Source organism: Sinocyclocheilus grahami, unplaced genomic scaffold (genome assembly GCF_001515645.1).
Source record: "Sinocyclocheilus grahami isolate Dianchi unplaced genomic scaffold, SAMN03320097.WGS_v1.1 scaffold1344.1, whole genome shotgun sequence".
In the NCBI taxonomy this organism is placed as follows: Eukaryota; Metazoa; Chordata; class Actinopteri; order Cypriniformes; family Cyprinidae; genus Sinocyclocheilus; species Sinocyclocheilus grahami.
The window spans coordinates 102,189-118,639 of NW_015506523.1; the positions used below are offsets into that span (position 1 = coordinate 102,189).

Here is a 16,451-nt window from a genome sequence, read left to right on the forward strand (position 1 = left end):
CTCATGAAATCAGGCTTGTGCTGTGTGTAAGCTATTGTGCAGCAATAGCAATTGCCCCATTGTAAAAACAAAAATGCACTGCATGATCAAATATTCTGGAGAGATGATTATATATTTTTGAAATGCCCCCTCAAATTAAAAAAAATCACCTAAGAGGGAAATTCCCCCCATTTTCAAAAATGAAATTCAGGCCCTGAGTGAATGTCTGTAAAAATCCTGATTGGAACATCACTATAAATAATTTTACATGATAAAAAGAAGACTTCAAAAAGATCGGTTGGTGATCGTATCGGCAGATACTGCTTCCTGTGATCAATGATCGGTGATTGGCTCCAAAAATCCCGATCGGAGCACCCTTAGTGATAAATGCTTATGTCCTTCTGTTGATTCTTTAAGACAAAGTGTCCCTCACTAGCCCTGCACTCACTAACACTAACTTTTGTGATGGTTCATCTCCTCAGGGCAGCACCGGTCGTGGAGGCACTCCTCGCCAGCAGTGGAAGCGAATCCTCTGGTCCTGCCGTGACACGTTCAGGGTCCAGATCGGCCGCATGCTGGTGCACACGCTCAGCCCCGCCGTTCCTCTGGAGGACAGGAAGGAGGTGCTAGATTTCGTCCACGAGCAGAGCTACTCAGAGATCCTCAGAGAAAGCCTGAGTCCCGGCCTAGAGGTGAGGGCGCTGCAGTCTGACAAGCTGACATGTTGACAGAAATGGCTTTTTGTTTTTACATGCCGACCAGAGACGGTGTGACATTTTGCTTTGGTTATTTGCTGATCAGATTTGTGTATCCAATCAAAGCACAGCCCACATGCACACTTCCTCTGTTGGGAGGAAGACCGTGACATTTCACTGCTCTGCTTCTGACATACAGTAAATAACCCACAGAAACATTTTCATGATACTGTTTCCATGGCAGCAGTGCCGTCCTTTCTCTATTATCCTGCAGACTGGTACTAAAAAGACCATTAACCCTCAGAAACCCAGCATAACAGAACTGCAACATTTGCATAAAGCAATTAACTAACACCTAATTTTGACTAAATGAGGGTAAAAACTACACGACAGTAGCTGGTACTCTGAAATTTATCTCAACAGCAGTTTTGGTGGGAAAAATGTAGTATTAATGGCCACAGCTTGCTAAAGGGACGAATGGACAAAATAGTCACACAAAACACATCTGGAACAAGTTTTTGGCTTACATTTGAGACCTTTTGTCTAAGCATTGCAGAAATGTTTGCAAAAGGGTCTTTTTGCAACTTATTTTTGAGTATTCATTGAATGGTATAAAAATCAATTCTTTTTTTTAATTTTAAGGTATTTTTTGGGCTGTTTTGTCATTATTTTCATATATATATATATATATATATATATATATATATATAATACTGTATTCGGTTCATGAAAATGAATCAAACTTTCCAACTAATCATTTTTGCTATTGAAGGCTAAATCAGAAACACTCTTAAAAGATGGATCTTTTTGATTGGTTTAAAAAAAAAAAACATCTCAAGACACAACTTAATACAAACATCTAATTATTACACAGTGTACAGAAAATGTACAGCATGAAGACTGAAAAAAAACTAAAGGCAAGAATAATACATGTATATTTTAATTACGTGATGTGAAATTAATTTTATTTAAAATGCTTTTATATCATTATTTATGAAAATATAGTGCAATTTCTTTTAATTACTGTGTCCTTACTGGTTGAAATATATGCTTTTGTGTGCTGAATTGTGTTGTGAATTCAAAACTTGCAGTACTGTATCAAAAATAGTGGTGAAACTTTGCAACCGCAAATGCCTATTGTTGCAATCTTGCTACGTTTTTCTATGTTTTATACCAATGCAAATTTGAATGAAATGACTTTAATCACTAATGGCTTCTCACAGGCATGTTTGAGGGTGAAACAAAACAAAAAATCACTTCAATGGTTAAATAAAGGGAAATTGGGTTTGGAAATGTGATTTGGAAATGTATTTATGTTGTTGATCAATATGTTTTATCTTTTATCTTCAATGGATAAATAGCAGAAATAATACTGATATATTGTAAATACCTCTAATTAGAATTCTTCAAAATCCTTCTTTTTGTGTTGTTTTTTATTAGCATGGGCCCAAGCTGGCTCTGTATCTGTACGAGCTGTTACACGATCACAAAGACGCCCTGAGCAAAGAAGAGCAGGTGTCTGCCAACACCTTCATGACGGCGCTGAAACTCTGCGGCCACCGCTGCATCCCGCCCAGCGCTCCCGCCAAACCAGACCTCCTCAAAGCCATCAAAGAGGTGCGCATGGCCAGACACACTCTCTGAGGTTATACGCTGTTTGGTTAAAACAAGCTTAAACAACAGCGCGAGAACGTGGGTTGATTCCCAGGGAATGCATCAACTTGAATTCAGTGTAATTGCAAAGATATTTTATTCAGTGAAAAAGTATGAAAATGCTTAATATGTCTAGCTGTGGAACAAGCAATATTCAGTCGGTTAAAATGTATGAGACTTATACAAATTGGATTTATTGATGATACATACATAAAGCTGGTTGTGTATTTAAAAAACATTCAGTTTATTAGTATAATTACAGAAATCTGACCTGTTTCATTTATGCATGGCTGACAATTATGCATCACATCAAACAGATGAAAATTTTAAATGCAACTTAAATGCATACATTTTACATTTAGGCCTACTTGTTGTTTGAGTGTGGATAAAAGCATATTTCAAATGCATACATGTAAATGTAAAACTGGAGCAATATGTAAAACATGTCAAATATGCATGTAAAACTGGAGCAAACACATAGTAATTTATATATTCATTTGTTAGTCTTTTATTTGCTGAGGTTGATTCTACTGGTTTCTCGAGTAATAAAGGTCATTTTCTGCACATTTTAGCATTTTAGTTTACCCCTACGGCCTACATATAATATTAGTCCAGGTTCGCATGAGCCTTTTTTTGCAGTTTAGTTGTACTGTGAATGCTAGCAATATGACTACTTTTAAATAGTCTGTAGTTCTGAATTGCTCAGATGAAGTGTTTGCGTCTTATTAATGTTCATCTGAAGCTGTTTTACTATTCCTTATTAAGGAGCAACTGAAATACGAGTCAGAAGCAAGAACCAGCAAAGGAGCCTGGGAAAAGAAGCTGGCTAACACACAGAGGAGGTGAGCGCTTCGAGAGAAACACAAAATCTCAAAATAACACATGCCTTTTGCATTTTTCTGAGCTCTTCCGTTCTCCGTTTCAGCCTGTTGCAGAGGCTGGATGGGAAGTCGAAAGACATCTCGAAGATCGCCGCTGACGTCACTCAGAACGTGTCTCTGAGGCAGGGGATGGAGCGGAAGAAGGTCATGCAGCACATCAGAGGCCTTTATAAAACCGACCTGAGCGCCAGCCGCCACTGGCAGGAGCTCGTGCAGCAGCTCACCCACGACCGGTCAGAATCACTCACTGGAGCGCCACAACTAAAATAGTTCACTCATGTCATCATTTATTCATCCTCATGTTGTTTCAAACCTGTATGATGTTGTTTTTTCCCACGGAACAGGGCGGTGTGGTATGATCAGTCATCTTACCCCACTTCCTGGCAGCTGGATTCCACCGAGGGGCCCAACCGAGAGCGGAGACGCCTGCAGCGCTGCTACCTGACCATCCCTAACAAATATCTGCTCAAAGACCGACACAAACTAGATGGTGAGCTTCCAGCCCTCTGACTGGAGAAAACACTTAAAACTAGACTCTCTACAGTGTATTTTCATGATGCAGTTTGTTTAATCAAAAGCATAAACAAATGGCAAAATCTTTCAAGAACATGTCTGGGTCATTTTTCACCCCAAAATAAGTAAGTAAATAAATATATACAGTATAAGTAAATTAATTGGTAAATAAGTAAATGTAATAATTAAATAAAATTAACAATTATTTATTAATTAGCAATTTATTTATTTACTTATGCACTCATTAATTTTTAAGTAAATGAGTATATTTAATAATTAAATAAAATGAATAAGTATATAAGTAAATAAACATACAAGTAAATAAAATAAAAGGTAAATAAATAATTACTAAGCAAATAAGTACATAAGTACATTTAATAAGTAATTAAGTTAAATGAATAAGTAAATAAATAAGGAAATTACTAAGGAAATAAGAATTACCAAGCAAATAAATTAATAAGATAGTAAGTAAATAAATAAATTACTAAGTAAATAAGTAAAATAATCAGTAAGTGAATAAGTAAATATGTAAATAAATAAATAAAATAAATTGTACTTTTTTACACTTCGGGACGAAATGTGATCTGCATGTGCTTTCTAGATGACCAAATGCGTATGACAGTAACACAAAATTACCAAAAACCTGTAATACTATGGTATTCTTTCAAATACGTTGGAGTGCTGTTTAATCAGAATGGTTTATGAATGTTAATCATACAGTGTTATCATCCGATACCATCATTGTACCATGATAGCACCGCAGTACTGCCTGTACAGAAAGTGGTTGCTGGAATGACAGAACTTTGCCAGAACTTAAAAACTCTTAACGCTTTTGATGCTGTTGGTTTTATTGGTCTCATGCATGTGGTTTGTCCGTCACAGATGCCATCAAGGCTCCTCTGGCCTTCCTGTTTGAGGACAAAACTCATTCCTCTTCATCCATAGTGAAGGACAAAGCCACCAGTGAGCCCATCAGGTACTCACACAACTCCCGTCTCACTGCACAACTAGTAACTAGTCTGTTTTCAGACTCACATTGCAGAATTTCAAAGAATTAAAAAACTTCTGTTTAGGTTTACGAGAAAGTGTGTAAGTGTGGCGCCCTCTAGAGAGATGGCAGGAGAGCTGTTGCTGGGTAAGACTCGTCCACCCTCCATAACATCAGTCTTGCGTTGGCTGTTAATTGTCTTCACATCTTGTTTTATGGGTCGGCAGGAAAAACTGGGATGTACTTTGTGGAGGATAATGTTGCAGAGACACTTGATAACCAAGTAAGTTATTTTGCTAAATGTTAGGAATATACGGTTCTATGTAATAGTAAAAATTATTCATTCAGTTATCGTGAACAATCTGATCTTTTACTTTTTGTCCATAAAAAAAATTAATTCACTGAATTATTCAAAAAAATAGGCTTTACCACCTTATTATTATTATTATTATTATAAAATCCTGTGTATTTTAGTATCATTGATATACTATTATTGTTTTTGTTAAAATTTTAAAGTAGATTTAATTAGTATATTTTGTACTTTCACCTTAGTTTTTGTAATTTTGTTGTGTGTTTTTGTCATTTTTATTATTATTCATTTTTTTACAACCCCAATTCCAGAAAAGTTTGGACGTTTTGTGAAATGCCATAAAATCAAGAATATGATATTTGTTCATTCTAATCAAATTTAGATTTTGATGGCTGCAGCACACTCCAAAAGTTGGGACAGAGGCATGTTTACCAACTTTCCTTTTAATTACAATTTTTACAAAACATTTTAATTGTTTGTGAATTGAGGATACTAATTGTTAAATTTTGCAAGTAAAATTTTTGTCCAATCTCGCTTGTTGCAAGACTTCAGATGCTCAGCAGTCTGTGATCGTTGTTGTCTGATTCTCCTTTTCATGACTGGCCATACCTGTTCAATAGGAGACCGATCTGGACTGATCAGACACATTCACTCTGTGTCTTCGAAACCACGCTGTTGTAGCACATTCAGAATGAACCTGCCATTGTCTTGATCTCATAGCCATGGACTTCCCATGACAGACGTCATCTAGATGGCAATATGCGTTTCTGTACAATCCCAATATATGCCTCCATGTCAACGGTACCTTCCCATACCATGACAGACGTTTGCTTTCTGTCGCTGATGAAAATCTGGATGGTCCCTTTGGTCTTTGGGACAGAGTATGTGAGCGGAGTGGAGCGGCAACAATTTCCCCTCCGCGCTTCTGAAGTTCTGTTCAGAAATTATATTAAACGAGAAAAAAATGCATAATACTAGAAGAATAGTTTTAACATGGTTTATTGGAACACTAGCCCAAGTACATATTAAATGACTGCTTAACTCGCTTAACTTACTTGTCTGTGCAACGTCTCTCTACTATGGCGAAGCTGAGGGTGGGTACTTCAGAAACAGAAAGAATATGATGTAACTTTTCCGTTTTTAAGCTGATAAATCACAGGACAGTGTTGACCAAATTTTCTGAATGTATGCGCGCGATCTGTACGTTGCGAGCTTGTGTGTTCTGTCCATGTGCAGCAATGTAGCAGCACATTAGTTTTGAGCGGAGATTAACAAACTACAACTTACAACATGCTTTAACCTCCCGCACTCGTCCATCGCCATTTTAACCTTCATATGTGATCCACATATCTGTCAAGCTAACTAATTATGTTTAATGCGTGAGTTGGCATAATTTGTGCTCGTGACGGAGCGAGTGAAAACCTCAACGCTCCAACTTTCGAAAAATCCGCTCCTAGCTCCAGGCAAAATCACTCCGCTCCGCTCACATACTCTAACTGAGAACTTGACGTCCATTGTGGACTTATCTGAGCACAGCACACATTTCCACTGTCTTTTTGACTATCTGAGATGAGCTCTGGCCCAGAGAACCCCGCGGCATCACTGCATAGAATCCATGTATAGCTTTCTCCTCGAGTAACAGAGATTCAGGTTGCATTTATTGATGCAGCGGCAGACTGTCTTAAGTGACAGTGGTTTTCTGAAGTACTTCTGAGCCCATGTGTTTCCTGCCTTGCCCTACACAGACTGAGATTTCTCTGGATTCCCTGAATCTTTTCACAATATTATGTATGGTAGTTGGTGAAAGACCTAAATTCTTTGTGATTTTGCATTGAGAAATGTGATTTTTGATTTGTTTGACACTTCTCGTGAAATTTGGCACAAAGGGATGAGCCGTGATCCAGCTTTGCTTGCAAAGACTGAGATGCTCCTTTTATACCCAAACATGACACCCTCACCTATTACCATTCACCTGCTTACTGTGAACTTTCAAAACAGTTTAACATGGATATTCTATAACCTTCTCACTTTTATTTTGCTTCTGTCCCATCTTTTTTGGAGTGTGTTGCAGCCATCAAAATCTAAATTTATTTATATTTACAAAATACATTTCAGTTGGTCAGTGAAAACTTTGGAAATCTTTTCTTTGTACTTTTGTTAATTAAATAAAAGTTAAAGATAATTAACAAATCACAGATTCTTGATTTTACTGCATTTTACAAAACTTCCCAACTTTTCTGGAATTGGGGTTGTAATATGTCTGTATAGTTTTAGTTTATTTTGTTTGTTATTTTAGTACTTCAACTTAAATTAAACAAAAATATGGCAACATAAAATAAGTTATGCCTTTTTATTTTATTTCAGTTAATGTTTATTTTATTAGTCATTGTTTAGTTTTAGTGAACAATAACCAATTTTCTTTTTTTCCCAGCAACTAAATGTTTTTTTATATGATTTTATTCATAATATATATTTTAAAAAATTATTATTTCTAATATGAATGAATAAATAAATAATGTGATTTTAATAAAAATTGTTAAGTTTACTAAACTATTACTCACAGTATACACTGTGTATTTTTATGCTTGTGGGAGTATCATTTATTTTTCTCTATTAAAATCAGTCCTAGCCCAAGTACATATTAAATGACTGCTTAACTCGCTTAACTTACTTGTCTGTGCAACGTCTCTCTACTATGGCGAAGCTGAGGGTGGGTACTTCAGAAACAGAAAGAATATGATGTAACTTTTCCGTTTTTAAGCTGATAAATCACAGGACAGTGTTGACCAAATTTTCTGAATGTATGCGCGCGATCTGTACGTTGCGAGCTTGTGTGTTCTGTCCATGTGCAGCAATGTAGCAGCACATTAGTTTTGAGCGGAGATTAACAAACTACAACTTACAACATGCTTTAACCTCCCGCACTCGTCCATCGCCATTTTAACCTTCATATGTGATCCACATATCTGTCAAGCTAACTAATTATGTTTAATGCGTGAGTTGGCATAATTTGTGCTCGTGACGGAGCGAGTGAAAACCTCAACGCTCCAACTTTCGAAAAATCCGCTCCTAGCTCCAGGCAAAATCACTCCGCTCCGCTCACATACTCTAACTGAGAACTTGACGTCCATTGTGGACTTATCTGAGCACAGCACACATTTCCACTGTCTTTTTGACTATCTGAGATGAGCTCTGGCCCAGAGAACCCCGCGGCATCACTGCATAGAATCCATGTATAGCTTTCTCCTCGAGTAACAGAGATTCAGGTTGCATTTATTGATGCAGCGGCAGACTGTCTTAAGTGACAGTGGTTTTCTGAAGTACTTCTGAGCCCATGTGTTTCCTGCCTTGCCCTACACAGACTGAGATTTCTCTGGATTCCCTGAATCTTTTCACAATATTATGTATGGTAGTTGGTGAAAGACCTAAATTCTTTGTGATTTTGCATTGAGAAATGTGATTTTTGATTTGTTTGACACTTCTCGTGAAATTTGGCACAAAGGGATGAGCCGTGATCCAGCTTTGCTTGCAAAGACTGAGATGCTCCTTTTATACCCAAACATGACACCCTCACCTATTACCATTCACCTGCTTACTGTGAACTTTCAAAACAGTTTAACATGGATATTCTATAACCTTCTCACTTTTATTTTGCTTCTGTCCCATCTTTTTTGGAGTGTGTTGCAGCCATCAAAATCTAAATTTATTTATATTTACAAAATACATTTCAGTTGGTCAGTGAAAACTTTGGAAATCTTTTCTTTGTACTTTTGTTAATTAAATAAAAGTTAAAGATAATTAACAAATCACAGATTCTTGATTTTACTGCATTTTACAAAACTTCCCAACTTTTCTGGAATTGGGGTTGTAATATGTCTGTATAGTTTTAGTTTATTTTGTTTGTTATTTTAGTACTTCAACTTAAATTAAACAAAAATATGGCAACATAAAATAAGTTATGCCTTTTTATTTTATTTCAGTTAATGTTTATTTTATTAGTCATTGTTTAGTTTTAGTGAACAATAACCAATTTTCTTTTTTTCCCAGCAACTAAATGTTTTTTTATATGATTTTATTCATAATATATATTTTAAAAAATTATTATTTCTAATATGAATGAATAAATAAATAATGTGATTTTAATAAAAATTGTTAAGTTTACTAAACTATTACTCACAGTATACACTGTGTATTTTTATGCTTGTGGGAGTATCATTTATTTTTCTCTATTAAAATCAGTCCTGAATCAAGCGTCCCATGCGTTAGTCATGTATAAGACACTATTTCAGTTAGCATGCTACCTTAGAAGACAGCTGCCTACATAAGCAAGGTTTTGGAACAAAGCCTTCTTCATTCTACACATGTATAACACTCTTTGATCTCTCATTTGTATCCATAAAGCATAGCATTGCAGCTGTCATTGGATGTGTGCAAGTGTAACTAACAGTGATTTTTATTTATTTATTTTTTATTTATACTACTGTGAAGTTACTCATAACATGATATAAGTTTGGCCATACCACCCCTAATAGATTTGATGAGGCATATGTATGTTTAGAGGTTGATAATGTGTCTTCACACCAGAGTCCACATGGCGAGATGGAACCGGCCTCCTTCTCCTGGACGTATGAGGAGATAAAGGAGGTTCACAAGCGCTGGTGGCAGCTCAGAGACAATGCTATGGAGATCTTCCTCACCAACGGCAGGACGCTGCTGCTCGCGTTTGATACCACCAAGGTAACGACATCGCTGTCAAACACATGAGCATTAGCTGCTGAATGATTTATTATGTGCAATTCAGTAAATTCCTCTTCATGTCATTCCCATGTCAATTCTGCCCAACTCTTAACGTCTGGTTTATCCTCTCTCTGGTCTCCATCTCAGTTCCGCGACGACATCTACCGCAACATCCTGAGCTCAGAGCTGCCCAACCTACTGGAGTACGGAAACATCTCCGCCCTCACGCACCTGTGGAGCTCAGGACAGATAACCAACTTCGAGTACCTCACCCACCTCAACAAGCACGCGGGCCGCTCCTTCAACGACCTCATGCAGTATCCCGTCTTCCCCTTCATCCTGCGAGACTACACCAGTGAGACACTGGACCTGCAGGACACCTCCATTTACAGGTCAGAACCAACCCTGCATCAACATCGTTACTGTATTTGTGTGGTGTTTTTCGGTAGTGATAACCTGATATACCTGATATTTAACAATCCCATATTTTTTTTCCATATATTATTGTAAATATTTTATATTTAAAATATTATAAAAAAAACTGATACATTTAATATTTTAGATTTTATTTTTTATTTTTTTTATTATATTTAAATAGGTGACGGGAAGTCACTGTCTTTGTCACTGAATCATTCATTCAGTCGATTGGTTCAAACAGCTGATTCATTCAGGAATGAAGCAAGTGACTGTTCAAAAAGATTCATTCAAAAATTATTATTATTGCTCTGTTTATGTGCGTAGGCTATTGAATGAATAAAACGTAGAAATCCCTTTCATTTCCCAAAAAAATCTAACCAGTTGGAGCTGGAACGTCGTCCCCCCTCGAAATTCACTCCCCGGACTCCGTCCCCCGCGTCCCCCCCCATTTCCATCCCTGGTTAGTGTAGCAAAACCATCGTTAATTTGTTGTTACCATGGATTAACTATAGTAACCATAGGTTTTTTTTTGTTTTTTTTCATTTTCTTAAAAATGGTTTAAAGGATGAGATGTGAAGGCCATGATCCTTAAACTTTGTTTTTGTGAAAACCTGTATCTGAACTGTAAATCATGCTTTTTGCAATCATTTTACAGTTTAATGTTATCATAGATACTGCCCTTCCCTGCTTATATGGTATTCATTTTATTTGTGCAAGTCTTAAAAAAAAAAAAAGTATTTTTAAAAAATTAGAGCTTTTTTTAACTAATATCCTGCAGAAACCCTGTTTGTGCTATAGTGGTTACTGTTCTTTAATTTTGATCACTGTGTTTGCCACAAAATAAAGGTTTTTGTTGCAAATATATTTGTATGTAGAAATAGAAATGGATTATACATAAAATATAATATAAAATAAAATATTTTTGTATTTTTAAATGTCATATTTATAGATATATATGTGGTGAAAAGATGTAGTCGATCAATATGGAATTTGCGTACTTTCATTTGTACTATTTTATTGCTTTTAATATAGATATATTAGTATTGCATTCAGTTTTGCTTTCTATTTGTCTTTTTGATGTAACAGGTACCTCAGCAAACCCATCGCAGTGCAGTCTAAAGAGAAGGAAGACCGTTATGTGGACAATTACAGGGTACTGCAGGCTCTAATTCCTGTTTACAGCATTGCCTGTTAACCAATCACACTGTGGCTCTGTTCCAAAACCTGCTGAGCTGCCTACATAGGCAGCATTTTTAGGCATTTCCAGCATGAAGGCCTTTCCAAACAGTAGGTGGCAACATTATGTTGCCTTCTAAGATATCTTCTTCTGGCCAAATTCTGACGTAGCATCGTAAGTGTCCTTGGCAGAAAAGGCAATCCCAAAAATGAATTCCAACAACCACATTATTATAAATAATAATATATATTATAATTTTTAATATCTATTATTTTATTATATATATATATATATATATATTTATATAAGGGATGCTCCGATCAGGATTTTTGCAGCCGGTACTAAGTACCGATTTCTTGTCATGGTTATCGGCCGATGCCGATTCTGATGCTTCAAGCTTTAGGTTTCATCGGGTGCACGTGCCTGGCCCAAAGTTAACTTCCGGTCTGTGTTTGTTTTATCAGTCTGGCTATGGCGCCGGCTGAAAACACAGTTAAAGTTAAGGTGATGAGTAGACTGAAGTTGGGCTCAGGTGGTTGTGCTGTGGGATGTTTCTCCCATACATTTGTTTATTTGTGGCGCTTGCCACAATATCAAAACTGACCGATTTTCCAAAAGGCTTCGTTGAATAAACATGAGCACGTACTGCACATTAAAAAATCAAAACGAGGCTTTTTATATCGGTGTATTATGTATATATTTTATTTTATATTATATTATATATAGGTGTTTTTATATCACTGTATTTCTGAAGGAAGACTATATTTAGAAAAATGTTCTGTCATTTTCATTTCATCTGGCAAGTTATATGCCTGATAAAGCAGAGTTTGTGAGCTCAGCGCTGCTTTGTGTAACTTACAGCCGTTACTGGGGAAACCACTGTTTCTCCCGCTGGCAGAGAATGAATTTGCATTTTCAGTAAGTCAGTGACAGAAACGGTGACATTCCAGATAAAATTTGCTCAGCTCCGGTGCCTGTGGAGCCGTAACGCGCTGTAGACGTGTGCAGTGAGGCGCAGATCAGCTCTAGCGTCACTGAATCTGCTGTTAAAAATGAACCATCCATTCATCGTCATGCAAAACATACACAACAAATAGCGAATTTTTCATTGTTTCTCGAAACGTCGTAGCATTTCCACACCGGTGATGACATGACTGCGGCGCCAAATAATTTATGTTCCCACGCATCATGTACGTCGTCACGCGTTGACGTCCGATCGAGTCATGAAATGTGATTATCGGTCGATGCCGATCAATCGGAGCATCCCTAATATATATTATTATTTATAATATTAACTAAATTATTAAATAATAATGTGATTTTAATAAATATCGTTACAATTTTACTCAGATTACTCCATATTGTTCTCAATATACAGTATATGCTGTGTATTTTTATGCTTGTGGCAGTATCATTTAATTTTCTCTATTAAAATCATTGTTTTTAAAATGATTGTGAATCAAGCGTCCCATGCATTAGTCATTTATAAGACACTAATTCAGTTAGCATGCTACCTTAGAAGACAGCTGCCTACATAAGTAAGGTTTTGGAACACAGCCTGTTTCATTCTACACATGCATCATTTGTATCCATAATGCGTTGCATTACTGCTTCATGAGCCTCCATGTTTAGTGTCATTAGTGTGTGTAAGTGTAACTAACATTGATTTCCTCCACAGTATCTGGAGGAGGAGTATAAGAAAGGCAAGAGAGAGGACGACCCCATGCCCCCCGTCCAGCCCTATCACTACGGCTCTCACTACTCCAACAGCGGCACCGTCCTGCACTTCCTCGTCCGGCTGCCACCCTTCACCAAGATGTTTCTGGCCTATCAAGGTCAGTTTGACTTTTAAAAAAAACTTTCAAAATCATTTATCCTTTAGTCCAAACTTATTCCATGCAGATTCAAAATGTTTCATGTAAAAACTAAAGCAGTAAGAATGTTTCCACACTATTTTTCACTAAATGAACACCAAGAATGATAATTAACCCTACAAAGCTATTTTAGTGTAAACTCAAACGTCCACCTTCAGCTTTACTGATTTTATGAAGTAAATGTAAGAATAACTTTGATATTGTACAGATGAACACTTACTGACTGAAGCAGCTCGGCTTTACTTGCTTATCCATGAAAAGTCTTCAAAAGTCTCAAATATGATCATCAAGATTTTGAGGAGCGTTTATTTGTTCATCTCTCAATCATCATTGTATTGCATTATATGCTTTGAACATAAAACTAAGCATTTAAATATCATCTTACTAAGACATTATTGGCGATATAGAGTGACAACTGATTAATTAATTTTTTTAATAATTTTATGTAAGTATCTGCTGTACTGTTATAAAGATCTCATTGATTTACATTACAAGCATCAGAATTTCATCACTCTTTGGCCATATATAAATATCAGCATCTGCACTAAATTGCATATTTTTCTTTTTTTTGTTTTGTTTGAGCCTCTGAATAAAATTTAGCTGTTTTTTAGATGTCAAAGAGCTCATCCCAGAGTTCTTCTACCTGCCAGAGTTTCTGGTCAACAGAGAAGGTGGGCGCTCTTTGACTCCTGGTTTTCTTGACCTCTTCTTCTAGCACTCAACTTCTCATGAGATCTAATGATAAAAATGTAGGACCTATGAAGCCCCCCCCCCCCCCCGCCGCTCCCAAATTCCATTTAAAGTTTTTCTAGATTCGGTTTTAATGGTTAAATTCAATTTTAGTAATCAAAAAGCATGTCTAATTAGTAGAAATCATAAAACTTACACAATTTAACAACAATTTATTAAAAGTTTAACAATAATTAAATTTTTAGGGACATAAGAAATCAATTTCATTGATTGATTGATTAACTGATTGAAAATTCTATTTTATTTTTTCTAGTGCTGTCAAATGATTAATCGCGATTAATCTCATCCAAAATAAAAGTTTGTTTACATAATATATATGTGTGTGTACTTTGTATATTTATTATGTATGTAGAAATACACACACATGTATATATTTATATAATTTATATTATGTATAAATATATTTAATATATAAACATATTTTCCTGAAATATATACTGTATGTGTGTGCATTTATATATACATAATAAATATGCACAGTATATATGTAGATCAAAGCCTGCCAAAAACATGTCCAGATCATATTTCAACCCAAAGTCAAAAAAAGAAAGAAAATGGAAGAATTTATATTTTGCTTAGGTTTTTATGACCATTAGATTACATGCACTACCATTCAAACATTTAAGGATGGTATGATTTTTTAAATGTGTGACAGTATTTTCTGCTCACCAGGGCTGCATTTATTTGGTCAAAAATACAGTAAAAACTGTGAAATGTTATTACAAATTAAAATAAACGTTTTCTATGTGAATATATTGTAAAATGTAATTTATTCCCGTGTTCGAAGCTGAATTTTCAGCATCATTACTCCAGTCTTCAGTGTCACATGATCTTCAGAAATCATTCTAATATGCTGATTTGCTGCTCAAGAAACATTTCTGATTATTGAATGGTAGTGTATATATCAGCGTAAAGATATATCAGCCAGAAATGTATGTTTCTCTAATCCAGCAGATGTTGATAAACCATATCAGACTTGTCCACCCGCCTTGGCCTGTCAACTAGTATCTAACTCATCTTTCCTCTCCCTCTCTTTTTAGACTTACTTTGGCATGGACGTATCTGCCGTTGAAGACCCTGTGCAGCGTCGGGCTCTAGAAACTATGATCAAGACGTACGGCCAAACACCCAGACAGCTGTTCAACGGTTTACATAATATATATGTGTGTGTACTTTGTATATTTATTATGTATGTAGAAATACACACACATGTATATATTTATATAATTTATATTATGTATAAATATATTTAATATATAAACATATTTTCCTGAAATATATACTGTATGTGTGTGCATTTATATATACATAATAAATATTCTGCCTCATGATGATCTACAGCAAAGAGCAAGGTGAAGGAGAACACACACAAACCTGCTTCATCATGCTTAAATATGAAATTATTGCATTTAGTAAGATCTTATGAAAGAAATTAATACTTTTATTCAACAATGATGAACTAAGTTGATCAAAAGTGACCGTAAAGACAAAATGTTAGAAAAAAATCCTATTTTTAAATTGATGCTGTTCTTTTGAACTTTCTATTCATCTGTGAATCCTGAAAAATAGCATGTATCCCGGTTTTCACAAAAATATTGGGCAGCACAACTGTTTTCAACATTGATAATAATCAGAAATGTTTCTCGAGCAGCAAATCAGCATATTAGAATGATTTCTGAAGATCATGTGACACTGAAGACTGGAGTAATGATGCTGGAAATACAGCTTTGAGCACAGAAATAAATTACATTTGACTATATATTCACATAGAAAAGTTTGGTAATATTTCACAATATTACTGTTTTTACTGCATTTTTAAAAAATCAAATAAATAATAATAAATCAAATAATGACTTCAAAAACATTTTAAAAAATTTGACCCCAAAATTTTGAATGGTAGTGTTTATGATTTTCAGATGCGCTCCAGATGTATTTAGTGCATTTTCGTTTATTTATCTATGTTTGTACATTTATTAGCAGATGTTTTTATTCAGTAAAGCAGATGTTAATGCCAAATGTAAAAAAAAAAAAAGCTTTTTCTGTTTTAATGGGAAAAGCAGGCACAGTTTATCAAACAACAGCCATAATTTTAAAATGAAAATATTGAATGATTAATCAGCTCAGCTATGTATCAGCCAATTACTAATCTTGACTATGTTTTGGTCCATGACCAGTTGCTTTTATTGCATCTGCATTCGTGTCTTATCAGTTATCCACACGAATGAACACAGTTCCCATTGTACGAGAGGAAATGAAAATGAGTGAATGTGCTGTCGTAGAAAATCACCTCACAGAACAAATGAAGTGTTTTCCCCTTGTCTCTTAGGTGTAAGGAGCATGCACAGCACCGACATACAGTGGTCGGCTATTCTGAGCTGGGGTTACACCGACAACGTGCTGCGTCTGAAGAGCAAACAGAGCGAGCCGCCTATCAACTTCATCCAGTGCTCACCGCTGCACCAGGTCAGAGCCAGAAA

General features: G+C 35.7%; 1 protein-coding gene across 1 annotated transcript in view; it reads left to right on the forward strand.

Moving 5' to 3' along the window:
* Positions 1 to 16,451, forward strand: part of LOC107569426 (lysosomal-trafficking regulator-like) — a 113,813-nt gene that overhangs the window by 87,159 nt on the left and 10,203 nt on the right. Inside the window, exons 32-48 of the mRNA XM_016255527.1 lie at positions 462 to 671; positions 2,115 to 2,291; positions 3,093 to 3,169; positions 3,253 to 3,441; positions 3,553 to 3,698; positions 4,604 to 4,697; positions 4,795 to 4,856; positions 4,937 to 4,992; positions 9,604 to 9,756; positions 9,904 to 10,148; positions 11,260 to 11,326; positions 13,029 to 13,185; positions 13,836 to 13,916; positions 14,929 to 14,930; positions 15,015 to 15,120; positions 15,291 to 15,326; positions 16,301 to 16,437. Coding sequence (XP_016111013.1) covers positions 462 to 671; positions 2,115 to 2,291; positions 3,093 to 3,169; positions 3,253 to 3,441; positions 3,553 to 3,698; positions 4,604 to 4,697; positions 4,795 to 4,856; positions 4,937 to 4,992; positions 9,604 to 9,756; positions 9,904 to 10,148; positions 11,260 to 11,326; positions 13,029 to 13,185; positions 13,836 to 13,916; positions 14,929 to 14,930; positions 15,015 to 15,120; positions 15,291 to 15,326; positions 16,301 to 16,437 — 1,995 coding nt within the window. The remainder of the gene's footprint in view (positions 1 to 461; positions 672 to 2,114; positions 2,292 to 3,092; positions 3,170 to 3,252; positions 3,442 to 3,552; positions 3,699 to 4,603; positions 4,698 to 4,794; positions 4,857 to 4,936; positions 4,993 to 9,603; positions 9,757 to 9,903; positions 10,149 to 11,259; positions 11,327 to 13,028; positions 13,186 to 13,835; positions 13,917 to 14,928; positions 14,931 to 15,014; positions 15,121 to 15,290; positions 15,327 to 16,300; positions 16,438 to 16,451) is intronic.